The 14,922-nt window shown below is 41.0% G+C and overlaps 1 protein-coding gene across 3 annotated transcripts in view; it reads left to right on the forward strand.

The window, feature by feature from the left end:
• WNK2 (WNK lysine deficient protein kinase 2) overlaps positions 1–14,922 on the forward strand; it is a 171,206-nt gene that overhangs the window by 79,667 nt on the left and 76,617 nt on the right. For all 3 annotated transcript variants that reach the window (XM_069736745.1, XM_069736747.1, XM_069736748.1), the window contains exons 6-8: positions 3,529–3,617; positions 7,425–7,644; positions 10,821–11,094. In XM_069736745.1, coding sequence (XP_069592846.1) covers positions 3,529–3,617; positions 7,425–7,644; positions 10,821–11,094 — 583 coding nt within the window. The remainder of the gene's footprint in view (positions 1–3,528; positions 3,618–7,424; positions 7,645–10,820; positions 11,095–14,922) is intronic.

Here is a 14,922-nt window from a genome sequence, read left to right on the forward strand (position 1 = left end):
TGCTGCAGTCCATTGTCTCGGTGGTCATGGGGCAACAGGCAGCTATGTGACCTGGAATATGACACCTCCAACAAATTACACTCTTGGATGGGGCCTTAGGCAATAACTCAAACGCCTCCTGGGCTCTTGGACGTCCCCATATGTGGCTCTAGCTCCCCTCTTTTGAGTGTCGGCTGCGGTTTGAGATAGGCACAGGAAGCGGTTTCATAAGAAAATGTCCGGTCATGTTTATTAACTTCGTAAACCTGTTTAAGCACAAGCAAACAAAAGCTAGCCTTCTCTGGCACAAAGTGAAAACAAGCTCTTAGGTCCGCCCGCTCAGGTCAGTGTCTTTAACAAACACCTCCTGTCACAGACCGTGAATGAGACACTCGGCCTCCATTTTATCTGCAAAACCATACTTCTGGGGTTGGGATATGTGAGCAGTTATTCCCGCCCATCTCTTAAGACTGCTTGTAAAACCTGGCCCTGGAATGGGATATATATGGATCCCATTCCAGGGCCAGGTTTTACATGTGGGTCCAGGGTAAATCTGGACACCGTGATGGTACAGAAACTTTTCAGCAGTTAGGAGGATCTTTACTTGGGGAAGAAGAAAACTACTATTTTATCTGTATATTTACATATTACATATTACATATATACAGTGTGTATGTGTGTGTGTGTGTGTGTGTGTGTGTGTGTATATATGTGTATATATATCTAGAAAAAAGACGACTGAGGGGTGATGTAATAACCATGTATAAGTATATAAGGGGACAATACAAATATCTCGCTGAGGATCTGTTTATACCAAGGAAGGTGACGGGCACAAGGGGGCATTCTTTGCGTCTGGAGGAGAGAAGGTTTTTCCACCAACATAGAAGAGGATTCTTTACTGTTAGGGCAGTGAGAATCTGGAATTGCTTGCCTGAGGAGGTGGTGATGGCGAACTCAGTCGAGGGGTTCAAGAGAGGCCTGGATGTCTTCCTGGAGCAGAACAATATTGTATCATACAATTATTAGGTTCTGTAGAAGGACGTAGATCTGGGGATTTATTATGATAAATAGGCTGAACTGGATGGACAAATGTCTTTTTTCGGCCTTACTAACTATGTTACTATGTTACTATGTTATATATATATATTATTATTATTTTTTTTTTTTACTATCTTATGTTGTTTTGTGTTCTTGATAATGTAAAGCCATTTCAGCTTTCTTCTATTCTGTGAAATGTTTGTCTATGACGGCCTCATCAACTAGTCCCACAGCAAAGGAGAATTGTCTAATGTGTCCAATTTAATTATCTGGAGTTTAATGAGAAGCCTGTAATGAACGTGCAGAAAGTCATGTGTAAATTGTACTGAGCGTATGTCATGCAAGTCTATAGACATTTAGCTAAATGTAGTATGTGCAGTCTTGTATTGAAGATTAATGATGATTAATGAAAAGCTCCAACATAGTTATCTTTGCATTTAAAGAATAGTTCCCATAGGCATGCCAGCTTATGTCTGCATGCAGGCACCAGTTTAAACATAGGATAGATTTCCTAGACATCTAGCATAATAATTTTCTCTTTTTTTTTTTAACCATATGGTTTGCAGTATAAATCGAGGAAAAGGATGGTATCCGTGATGGGGGTTTTCCAGCGTCTTTGATTTTACAAAACACGTCACTGATCTGTGTGATCAACAAAGCACAGATCAATAAGACACTGCCCTTATTGGGAAAAATATGCAATCCTGTAGCTGCATTTTATAAAGAGTAATATATAAATCTGTGGGGAAATGAATAACCGGTATTGTACTTATTTGAATGCCATAATCCCATCTTAGTCCATAATCTTTAAAGATCCCTGCTCTATATGGATCCAGAAAATCCTGATGACTGAAAAATAAACTATTCTGCTTATTTTTCTAGTCCAGTAACTGCAAAATGACTTGCAGAAAATGTTTACCATTGAAACACTATCTTCAGGTTTAATAAGTCAAAAATTCTGGGCTAATTAAAGAGAATATGTCCTTCCTAATCTGATGACTGCATAAAATAGAGGCAGAGACCATCATTCCCGTGATGTATCACTTACTGGGCTTCTTTGCTGTAGATTTAATAACATCACTGTTTAACTGCTGCAGCTCCTCTAGTACTCGCAGTGATGAGTTTAACATAACCCTACCCCATCCATGGATTGACATTCTTCTCCCTGCACTGTACACAGGTAGAAAACTACCAATCAGTTAGTTAGGAGAGAGGAGGGGATAGCATGATCTTAAAAATATCGAGGGCTACATGGCAGGAGCTCATCACTTAGAAGACTAGCAGAGCTGCAGTGGAAAAAAAGTTATTTTCAAAACTACAGCAAGAAGCCTAGTAAGAGATATATCCTAAGAATGAGAGTTTTTGTGTCTACTTTATAGGCATCCTATGGCAAACTGTTTATACATTAAACCTCCTAATGTAGTGTATGTAGTAAGCTCTCCCTAGTGCTAGCAAAATTTTATAATTTCACTGTAGTTAGGCTAGTTTCGTACATCTGGCAGTCTGAGTATGGAGCACAACATACGGCTCAGCCTTGGTACTCTTGACCCGAACTCTGCAGCTTCATAGCCATAGCCGGCCCGGACATTGTGGTCTGTACTGACAGTGAAACCGACCTTATGCATAAGATTTGGGGCTCTGTATGGGATAATTGGAGTAATAATCACCTATTAAGGATTAAATCAGGGCAGAATCCTGGATGGAAAACCAATGTTGTATTAAAAGGGAACTATTTCCTTTACATTCTGAGTTTTAAGAGGTTATTACTTTGAGAACCTACCTAAAACGGATACCTCTACCCTGTGCCAGTCATTGCACTGGTTGTCCATCTGATACAGAGTTCAATATACACTCACCCACAAAGCGCTCCATAATTCAGCACCGCCCTACATCTCCTCCCTCGTCTGTCTACCACCCTACCCGTATTCTTCTAAGGTCTTAAAACTAAAATCCTCAATTATCTGAACCCCCCCCCCCACTCCCGTCTCCAAGACTTCTCTCGTGCTGCGCCAATTCTCTGGAATGCACTACCCAGGATACTTTTATTAATCCCCAATACCCACAGCTTTAAGCGTGGCCTAAAAACATAATTCTTTACACTAGTCTATCACCTCATCTCATTTGCCTAACTAACCACGTTTTGCCCACACAACTTTCATCAAAACCAGGACCCTCATATCATCTGTTTACACTCCCCCATGCACTTAATAGCCCTTTATGTCTGTACTGTACACATAATGGCTGGCAAGCGGTTCAAACAGCGTTACTTGCATGGTGGCTCAGTGGTTAGCACTGGGGTCCTGGGTTCAAATCCCACCGAGAACAACATCTGCAAGTAGTTTGTATGTTCTCTCCGTGTTTGTGTGGGTTTCCTCCGGGTTATTCAAATAAATACTGATAGGGGTTGTAGATTGAGAGCCCCAATGGGGGCAATGATGATAATGTCTGTAAAGCTCTGTAAAGCTCTGTAAGTGAGTAAAATATATATTTTTTTTTTCGTTTTCTACACAGGGTGTGAAGCCAGCAAGTTTTGAAAAAGTGTCAGATCCCGAAATCAAAGAGATAATCGGGGAGTGCATCTGCAAGAACAAGGCGGAGAGGTGAGGGGGATTGTGTCTGCATTATCGGTGTAATAATGTAAATGTCAGTCTGATGAGTACAGTTCACGCCTGCTGTCAGGTTATTTGCCCACGACGTGCGGCCTCCGCAGTGCATAGCCCCGGGATCACAATAGAGAGATTCTCCTATCGACCCGTCACCACATTTATACAGCTCCGCTCCCGACAATTTATTTTCGGAGAGTCAGCTAAACAGCGGACAGCCCTGGTAAATGGAGAATTGTTGGTTAAATGGCTTTTTATATAGAAAACAAACAACCTTTCAAGAAAAGAAAATGCTGAACCATAGAACAGATTTCTATTTTACGAGCTGAAGTGACGCTTGTTCCCGTAGACAATGTGCTATTATGGCTGATCGAGCAGCGCGGCGATGCAGAAATAACAAGGCGCCTATGGAAATGTGGGTAGTTTTGAAAAAAAAAAAAAAATTAGTTTACCCAATATCCAGTATTGGAGATCAGTGATGTGTTTGACGAGATTTTTTATTTCATATGTTTTTTTTAACCTGCACTATTTATGGAATACGGAACACTCTTCAGAGGTCCTGAAGACCTTTTTTTATTTTCTTTTTCTTTATTTATATTTTTTTATTATTGTTTCATGAAGGTTTTTTTATTTTTTTCCCCCTTGATGTAGCATTTTCTTAGTGTTTAATCCACACTCTTTGGGTATCTTTTGTGAAAACTCTCCAAGAGATGCCCGGGGGTCTTCTAAAGGTCTTTTTTTATTTTTCAAATTGACTTCTGTTGTAAAGTATGCAAATGGAAAATGCCTGAAAAATGGTCTGGTCACTTCTATTAATCTCTTGGCTTTTTGGAAACCGGAAGTGGCTAAAAAAGCTCAAAAGGCTGAGCATGTGATCCGTGGGTTCCTTTTACATAGAAAGGAATAAGTTCATTCTTTTGTGCACTTTTTCAGGCAGTTTTCATAGCGGAGCATTATAAGGCACACTTCCCCTTCCCCCTCCCCCAAATTTGGGGGTAAAAAGAGGGGTTGCGACCTATAATCCGAGCTGTAGCTTTGTGGAGCTTACCAGCAACAGTGGTCTGGGTCCCAAGGGCGCTGTTGCCGGAGGCTTCTTGTGGTGACGGAAGCAGAAGTCGAGCGGTAGCTGGTTGCCCCAGGCTGGTACAGTGAGGTGTTCAGTGGTGCGGGGGTTCCGCCGACATTTTGTGACATCCCGGATCCCCACACTTTCCATACTCTTCTATGCGGTAGTCTCTGGGAAAATGGCCGCCGGAGGCGGTGCATGTGTAAATTGAGAGCTCGGCACTGAGATTTCCTCTCCCGAGATCTCTGCTCCTGAAATCTCAATTGCACATGCACCGCCTCCAGCGGTTATTTTCCCAGAGTTCACCCCATTAGAAAGTATGAAATACTTATTTCATATATATCTAGTGTGTGTGTGTATATATATATATGTTTTTGCATCGTTTTTTTTCCCCCCATTTATTGGAATGGGTGAAAAATATTGTAAAAACTGACATGTTGCACACAGCTTGAAAAAACGCTTTGGTTCAAATCTCCAGGGAAAAACAAAGCAGAATGTGCGTGAGATTTTCAGAAATCTCATTTACTTGGCTTGTGTGGTACACTGCCATTTTCAGAGTGTGAATGAGCCCTTAGTGTAACCGCCTTCACAGCGCTGCCATTCCTCGAGATATGTTATTCTACGCTTTTTGACGTTGCGTTGGGGCACTGTGTCCTCTATGCCTTTTGTGTGTTAGTATTCTCCTTTACATGACCATATAATGGAGGGATGTTACCATGGAGATTCATCAAATTTGATGCTAGGGATTAGGTTAGTGCACGTTGATGATACAAATAATGTTGAAATTCGAACAAGGAGCGTTCATGGTAATGCCATTGTTGACGTGCTAACACGTACTGACTGCATTTCTTACAGATTTGTGGCTTTCCACTACGGTTGCTGCTTAGGTTTACGATAACTACTTTTGTCCCCACCTGAAAAATCTTGTGTGAGCTGAGCGGTGGTCTAGCATGTGCTAGGCTTCATTGACCGAACGTGGGACTGCCGAAGATGGCCATATGCTGCACTCTCCTGTCCCCAGCAGTCCCATAGGATGTGCTCGACCAATGCTCCGTTCACACACAGGATTCGGGGTTCCCTGTTCTTGTGATTGTTGGGTGTCCAGTGGTGGGACGTCTACCGATCGAAGACCAGATTCACATGTCCGGGTTTCTTTTTTTTTTTAAGTGTTACATGTTATTTTTGCATTTCCTTTTTTTGTGGACCAATAATCTGTGGAAAAATAGACTTGTCCTACTTTTGATCCATGTTACGAATCAGTCACCAATACAAGTTAAAAAGCAGGTTGCAAGAGCTAAGGTTTTTTCTTTATTTTTTTTTTCTTTTCATACAAGTAAGAAAGGTAATATGTCTTTAAAAAATACTGAGACGCCTACCTGAAATATGGTCCAGAATTCCAGATCCATTTTTAGTCTAAGAAAAAAAAAAGGATGTGTGAATCATGCCTGGTCATCCAGCTACCAGTTCAGTTATTCATGGCTGCTGGATATGGATGAGTTGACCTGTGGATGGTCGGGTTCGACCTAACTTTAGACTAAAGTTTGGTTCGGATACCAGAACTGTATCCAAACTTGACGCCTGATCCTATAGAAGTCAGTGGGGACCTGAACTTTGGTACTGTAAAAAGGGCTCTCCATCACCCTCAAAATGGACTTCTGGGAGAAGTCCATGTTCAGAGTTCAGCTCCGGACACTAGGTATCTGGTATGAACCCCAAACTTTACAGTTCAGGTTCGCTCATCTCTACTGTTAGACATGACCCCTGTGGTCCTCATCCTGCCTGCTGGCATTTCCAGGCTGGCAAAACAGCATGAGATTGTCACACTACAACGATGATGTTGCGTGAGGCCAGCTAAGCCAACAAGTATCTGGAGATGCCAGCAGGTAGGAGGAAGTTCGCAGGGCTCCTGTCCAGCGGCATGGAGTACTGACCTGGCTGCTGCACCATAGTCCAGCAAACTTGTTTGCTTATCTCTATTTATAATATTTTTTTGTGGAGTGAAACCAAAACTGAAGAAAAGCATATTTATAAATTCATGCATGGACGATTTTTTTTGCAGAAATTTCCACAACTGTTCTACTCATTTCAAATGGGATTTGAAGAAACTACCCCTTCAGATGCTTAAAACTGATTTTTCAGTCCCAGAAATATACGAGATATATCTTCATGTCAAGAATAGTTGTGGAACAATATTTATTGTTTATTACTGGTCTGGTCCTTTTGAGAAAACGTGAATATGGCTCAGAAAATGACTGTAGACCAGTGTATTTCCTTTTATTTTTTACTATGTGCATTGCTTTTATGTTGAAGGGTTGAAAATTTAAGCCTTTAATAAGGTGTTAATCCCAACGTTAAAAGTGGATTCGTAAGGTCCGACCACTGAGACCAATTACGGATCACGAGAACGGGACTTTGAACTTCCCTTGCCGAAATGTAACGGTGATTACCCATTGCCAATTCCGGTAGTCCCACATCGAATGTATAAAATGGTGGTGCACATATCTGAGACATTTTGGTGCCTGTTCTTGGTATTGTTGGTGGTCTCAGCTGGTCTGCAAGTTATCACCTACTCTAAAGATAGTTGATGGCTTTTAATGTTAGGATTAACCCTTTAATGGTGGGTGCCGTAGCCATGTTCTTCTATTTTGATGATTCTAATCTATAGTCTTTGAAATAGTTGTTACCCTTGAGTAACCAACCTATATCATATTACTTTATTACTGTTTTCCATGTTTCAGATATGAAATTAAAGATTTATTAGGCCATGCTTTCTTTGCTGAAGACACTGGGGTGAGGGTGGAACTTGCAGAAGAAGACCACGGAAGGAAGTCTGCGATTGCCTTAAGACTGTGGGTGGAAGACCCGAAGAAGTTGAAAGGAAAGCCAAAAGATAATGGGGCCATTGAGTTTACTTTTGACGTGGAGAAGGAAACGCCTGAAGATGTAGCACAAGAAATGGTAAAAGCTCTGATTATTTATAAGACGACCTCTATTTTACAATGAAGCTCGTGGTCTGAGCCACTTAAAACCATGTGCTGACGGGTTTGCCATTAAGCATTTATCACCTATCCCTTCCCTCAGTTGAATTCTATAAGTTCTCATATTTTCTCTCCACGCACACTGACTAGGGGGCTTTTTCAAATCAATTTTCTCCTTAGTGATCCCATTCTCAGAATTATTGGGTGAATAACTGCAGCCGCATCCCCCTCCTCCCGGTTTAGTTTACACTAGATAGATTTTGACAGGCTGGAGGAAGTTTCAGAAAATGTTAAAGGGAGCCTTAAGTCAGGGAAAGGAGAAGCTTCAACCTGCTAAAAAGGTAAAGTAATTACTGGTTTCCCTTAACAAGGTATATGACAACATTTTATGTATTTGCAAAAATGGCACTTCGAGCATTCATTCAGCCATGTTGTAGGGTACTTATAGGAGGTTCCTCCCAAATACAGTAATAACCTTGCTATTTCCTCTTCAATTAGACCCTTTTTAAAACCATATGACTCTTATGGTTTGACACACAGTAATCTAATGATGCGCAGGAATCATTCCTTATACATTCTGTCCGTAAGAGTTATTCTTCATGTTCGATCCATGACTTTGATAAATGCGGACCCCAACTCTGCAATCTGGTCTTATGTGACAGGAGTCTCGTAACAATCAACCTGCCGGATCGTGCAGCCGCTACATACAGGAGGGACAATAATGGAGAGGCGGCAGCACGTGTCCCGTTCTTCCCAAACCTGAGATCCGAATCTATCAGACATTGTATAGAATATCCTGTGGATATAACCTTAATGGAAGAGTCAGATGGCCGTATAACTCGGATGAGTATCACGACACAATTCTCGGACTGTCCGTCAGCTCTCCTTACCCGAGCGCGACAGCCCCATAGAAATACATCCTTTCACACTCGAGTGAGGTGAGCTGACGGCCAGTCCGAGCATTGCGTTGCTATCCTCGTTGGTGTTTACATGACCGTCTGACTCTTCCCAAAGGCTGAATATGAATATTGATGCTGCACATCTCATATCTTCACAGCATAGACAATGGCCTTCAGATGACCCCAAAGATATGTCTAAGGGGGTCAGATCGGGAGATCTTGGTGGCCATTCAACTGGCCCACGTGGACCAATCCACTTTCCAGGAAACTGAATGGCCACCAATGTCTCCCGATCTGACCCCCTTAAACTTTTATCTTTGGGATCATCTGAAGGCAATTGTCTGTGAAGATACAAGATGTGCAGCATCTGAAACAACGGATACTGGAAGTCTGTGCTAGCATTTCTTCTGCGGTGTTGCTATCAGTGTGTCAAGAGTGGAAGAAGAGAGTTGCATTGACAATCCAACACGATGGGCAGCACTTTGAACACATTTTATAAGTGGTCATAAACTTGTAAATAACTCATGGAAAGAACAGAGTTACGTTAAAACCAAGCACACCATTGTTTTTCTTGTCAAATTCGCGATAAGTTTCATGTGTCACTTGACCCTCTTCTCATTGAAAAAATAAAGTTGGATCCAAAATGGCCGACTTAAAAATGGCCACCCAACTTGAAAACTTTTCCCCCTCCCATATACCAATGTGCCACAAACAGGAAGTTGATATCACCAACCATTCCCATTTTATTTAGGCGTATCCATATAAATGGCCCACCCTGTAGTGTATGTAAAATTCTGGTTTCAACTGAATATTTATAGATAAATATATAGTTTTTCAGGAAAAAAAAGGTGCACCTGTAGAAAAGACTTTAAAAGTAGCGCCAATTAAAAGAGTAGAAAGCAAATTAAAAACAGGCAAAAAACAACAAATACTAGGCAAAAATGAAAGCACAAATTGAATATTGAATTGAACTTCAAATGTCTCCCTTCTGACTAACGTGTTGTCCAATGACTGTTGTCAAGTGCAATCAGGCTCAACCAGCAAAGATGAGACTGAGTACAGAAAATTGGGACAAGGCTTTTTCTGTCTGCTCCTCTCTAAGGCTAAGTTCACATTTGCGTTGTGCGGTGCAGCGTCGGCGACACAACGCACAATGCAAATGTAAACGCATGTACGACGCAGCGTTTTGTGACGCATGCGTTCACCTTTGCATGGTTTTTGGCGCAGAAAAAAATGCATCATGCAGCGTCCTCTGCGCCCTGACGCATGCACCACAGTGACGCATGCGTCACAAAACGCAAGAGCAACGCATGTCCATGCGCCACCCATGTTAAATATAGGGACGCATGCGCCGCCGCGGCTGCGCCCGACGCAACGCTAATGTGAACGTAGCCTAACTGCTTACAAGCATAACTGATAGGGGGCTTTCAGCTCAGGGCAGGCAAGCTCAGTACATGCTAGGAAATGCGTAGAGAGGATGTTCGTGCTCCTATAGTTCTGGCAAAATGTCGATGATTTGACAGAATTTGCCCACTCAAACAGTGGAAGTCAAGACAATTTCTTGACCTACAAAACTGGTACGTGCACATGGGCAGCAAGTCCTTGCTCTTCTGCAGGTTCTTGTAAGCACTTGTATTCTTTAGATGGGGAACATCCCTTTAAGCAGACTTTGTTCACAGTATTTACAAGATCAAGTATTAGATGCCGAGGAAATAGTTTAACAACAAGGGAAGAAAATAGCTTTTTCTAATTGGATCAATACCATCTTTGTATTCTAAGAAGAAGACATCAATACTTGGATCAATCGTCCTTCTGATCATGCGGAGGATGACGTTCTTCAGAGGGATAATGCTGGCGCAGCACAAGTGGCCGGCTGTGCTGGAATAGTCGTCATCTTAGTGATGGGGCTCACGTTGGGAAATCAATGATCATGCAGAAAGAGCAGGGCGTGAGACATGTTTGAGCTTTCTTCTTCTTTTTCCCAAAGATTGTTGGAATAAGATTGGCGAAGGTTCTAAAGTAACGGCCACAAATTTTACTACTTGTCATCGCGGGCTATAAGGTGTGACTGTAATATCTGATCATATTAGATATAATCCAAATTTTGGGGTTACGCAAGATGCAAAATTTTGGCAAAAAATCTGGATATACGTTGCATTCATAGAATTCATTGATTTGTGTTCTGTCTAGTCAATAGTACAAGTCAATGAGAAGACCAATTCGGGGTATAAATCATGTTAAAACTGTCTCTCTTAAGGTGGAATCTGGATTTTTCCATGAGAACGATGTGAAAATTGTCGGAAAGTCAATACGGGATCGAGTGGCGTTAATCCAATGGAGACGGGCAAGGATTCGAGAAGAAGACTCTAATCCTGAGGGTCTGGAACAAACGAACGTGCCTCAGACACCACTAGCGCCATTGGCACATTCTTCCCACATCGGTCAGCATACGTTAAATGAAGCCGATGATCTCGAGGCTGACCAGCATTCTTTTTTGCCCAAACTCCCTGCCAGCATTACTTCAGTAGCATGTAAGTATTTGTCTTTGCCAAAAAAAAAATCAGATTGAATTGATTAGTGGTGCTCATTAAGGAATGGAAAAAAGTGCTGATATCTTACAAAAAATAGCGCCATACCTGTTTACTGGTTGGGAGTGGTATTGCAACTTGGCTCAATTCTTTTCGATGAAGCTAGGCTGCAATGCTGGACTATAGCCCATGGACCGGTGTGAGGCTGTTAGCAAAAAGCAGGGGCATGTACTACCCCTTTAACTATAGGAAATGCCCATTTAAAGTGGTTTGTCAAATCAGACACTAAACACGTGGTTTTTCTCGTTAACGAATACATTGACAAACGATTGTTTTGAACTTGTCATCAGAAAATCACCTGCTGTTTAATGCATTTATTTTTAATTTTTATTTTTCATAATACTATCTCTGCTTAGGTGTCTATGGTTATGACCACCAGCAACCAACTGTCACTATAGGAGTGGTCGTTGTAACCATGGATACCAAAGCTACTGCAATGCCTTGCTCATGGGGTAAGTGATATAGCAAATCAGAAAAACTATACTATATTTCTACTTGGAGGTATTTATTAATATATTATTATTGTACCTACTACATATTAGGTTCTGATCTTGGAGATGGGAATACCTCTTTAACTTTTGTATTGATGCTGCTAATGAGCGTGTGCAAAAGTCATTGAGGAGCAGGGTCGGCTGTGATTAGTATATTTTTTATCATCAGTCATTATAATTATGCCTATGATGATAATGAGGCTTCTGAAAAACCCCTTTTAGACTCCTACTTTCTGTTCTGCCACCACAAATAGCCTAAGTGGCCGTGTGAAAATTTGTAAGATATCTAATATTTTTAGTTTTAATACAGATTGTCACATAGGGGAAAAATATGAATTGTTTATTTTTTGGTGATATGTTTTTAAAACTTTTCCAAACACTAAAGTGAGATAAAAAAAAATTAATGATGATATATTCTTTCTACCTTTAACAAAGGTACTTCCCCTCTGCAGCAGATACTTTCAGCATGGTCTAATATTTAGTAATTTACCTATATAAAAAAAATGTGCAGAGTTTAAAAAAAAAAAAAAAAAAAAAAAAAAGATAATGCATGCTTTTGATTAAAACATAATTAAGGAACATGGCATAAGCAGGAATTAAAACATAACTTTTATTGTGTATAATACACATTAAAAATATGTTTTAATTCCTGCTTATGCTATGTTCCCAGATATTTGGTAGGATCAATTGATGCAATATATGATAACAATTTGAACGCTTTTTTCATAAAACATAATTAAGACAATGTAATAAACATACAATGTCCGACACACAGATAATGGAGTGAGCAATAAAATCACCATGATGTCAGAAAATATTCCATATTAAATGTGCTTTTATAGGTAGTCCTTGATTATAATCTGCATATAGCTTCTTGGATTTAATCTTCGGATACCGATCTAGGTTTATTATACTAATAAATAATCCCAAGTGTTAACGATCTATAGAATTGCTCCAGGGCTATGAATATACACTGTGTGCCCCACTTGTCGAAACCACAGGCCGAGACTGCGAGTATCCTCTAGAAACATGGTCCTGTACTGTACCCCCGGGTAACATGTAGCACAGGTTAAGAACCTGATATACACTTGTATGTACCGTATATTATTTTGTTTTTAATTTAATAGTGAGTGCAACTAATTTTTTGAGTCACCTTTCCCAGTCATTCCTGACATTGACTCCCACGTTAACAGCATCCCTTAGATCTTAAAGACACGCTTTAGAGGGATCATCCTTATTCTAATTTGCACATGGACACACGAGAAGCAATGGAATGAAACTGAAAGGGAGAAGATACAGATTAGATATTAGAAAAAACCTTTTTGACAGCGAGGGTGATCAATGAGTGGAACAGGCTGCCATGAGAGGTGGCGAGTTCTCCTTCAATGGAAGTCTTCAAACAGAGGCTGGACAGACATCTGCCTGAGATGGTTTAGTGAATCGTGCATTGAGCCGGGGGTTGGACACGGTGAACCTGGAGGTCCCTTCCATATATAACATTCCTTGGTTCTATGACACAGCATGGTTGCTGTTCGCGGCTCTATACCATACAGAGTGAATAATGGACATGTTGTACAGAGTTTTCCTTACTGAGACTCCGATGTGAAATCTGAGGCATGCAGAGGTATGGTAGATATCTGTCACACCTCTACAACATTGTACAACACCGAGCCATAATATGCCTACGTGCATTGGCTATTTGAAGGCTATTCCCATCTCCTTAATGTCGTCATATCGTTAGGATATACCATCCCTTGACGATTCTCTGAATGAAGGGTCCACGGGGCCATTTCAGCACTGGGTACTCTTTACAGTTTTTCCCTCTGCACAGGGACAATCTTAAAACTGGGCTTCGTTCAAGCATGTTGTACTGTCTAAAATCTTCTGCACAGCCAAGCTTCATGTGCAGGGAAAGGGCTCGCTCACACATCCAATTTTTTTTTTTTTACCTCGTGTGAAACAAACTGACCGCCTTCTCCATTCTGACAGTCCGTGAAAATCAGATCAAAGTTGGATGTCCTTTCAGTGCAGTCCAATTTTTTATTTTTTTCAGGGACCCATTAAATTCCATTGCCGATTTTGATCCGTCTCAAAATCGGACGTGTCTCCGACATTTTCCACGGAACCACTTGGATCCAAGGAAAAGAAAAATCAGACTTGCACATCCCCATAGAATATGATAGGTTCAAATCACAAACGGAAGTCATAGGTGAAAATCTGGCGAGGTCAAAAACTGTGAATGGCTCAGAGTTTGTAATCGACACCGTGGCTCCGTATTCTCAGAATTGTTGGTGGTCCCAGAGGTCAGAGTGGTCACTAAAGACTGACATGTCTCTTAGTAAGAGTAGAAATTTGCTCACCTGACCATAAACTCTTAACGTTTGCGTGACCAAAACCATTCAGCCATGGTGACGGCATCACGGAGTTCATGATCAGATTGATATATGATTACAGATTGTACATGACAGGCCTACACCATTAGTTGACATTAACGCTTAGCGCACAAGTAGATATCTGCAAACAATTTTTCTTCGGGTTCTGTAGTTTCAGATTGTTTTCCACTTGCAGCTGAGATTCTTTCATATATGATGGTGTCAGCGGAAGCACTGCAGGTTCATTTACTCCTGTTCTGTATTTTCTGCGCTACCCAACAAGCTAATTATGCATATATAGTCTGTACATTAATGCTGACACGTCTAAATAATCTAACGGTAATAGGGCAGAACATGTCTATTACTTTGGAGTAAATGCAATATGTATTTACAGTTCAGGAGAAATAACACTCATTAACCTTGGACATATTTTGAAGGATGTTTGAGGAAGACGGACACATTTCTTTAACAACCTTCTAGAAGGAAGCAAATTCCTTTCTTACATACACTCAGATCTTAATGCGATGGCAAATGTAATTTAAAAAGTGATGAGCGAACGCGCTGGGATAAGGTGTTATGCTCGGGTGCTAACCGAGTGACTTCGGTGTGCTCGAAAAATATGTTCGAGTCCCCGTGGCTGCATGTCTGTTCGACAGTCGCAACACATGCAGGGATTGCCAGTTTGTTAGACAAATGGGTTGTCGCAGGAACAAACTATATTTTAATCAATAGATCTTGGAATAATAATAATTTCCACAATTGGATGTTTTAACTAAAATGTTCCTGTGCTGAGATAATCTTATAAATGTGCCCCTGCTGTGTATTGTGTAATGGCCGTGTCTGACTGTACAGGAGCATGGTCTGATCATACTACATACTACTATCCTGGGCAGGATAGGACCCAAAAG

Source organism: Ranitomeya imitator, chromosome 8, assembly GCF_032444005.1.
Source record: "Ranitomeya imitator isolate aRanImi1 chromosome 8, aRanImi1.pri, whole genome shotgun sequence".
Classification (NCBI taxonomy): domain Eukaryota; kingdom Metazoa; phylum Chordata; class Amphibia; order Anura; family Dendrobatidae; genus Ranitomeya; species Ranitomeya imitator.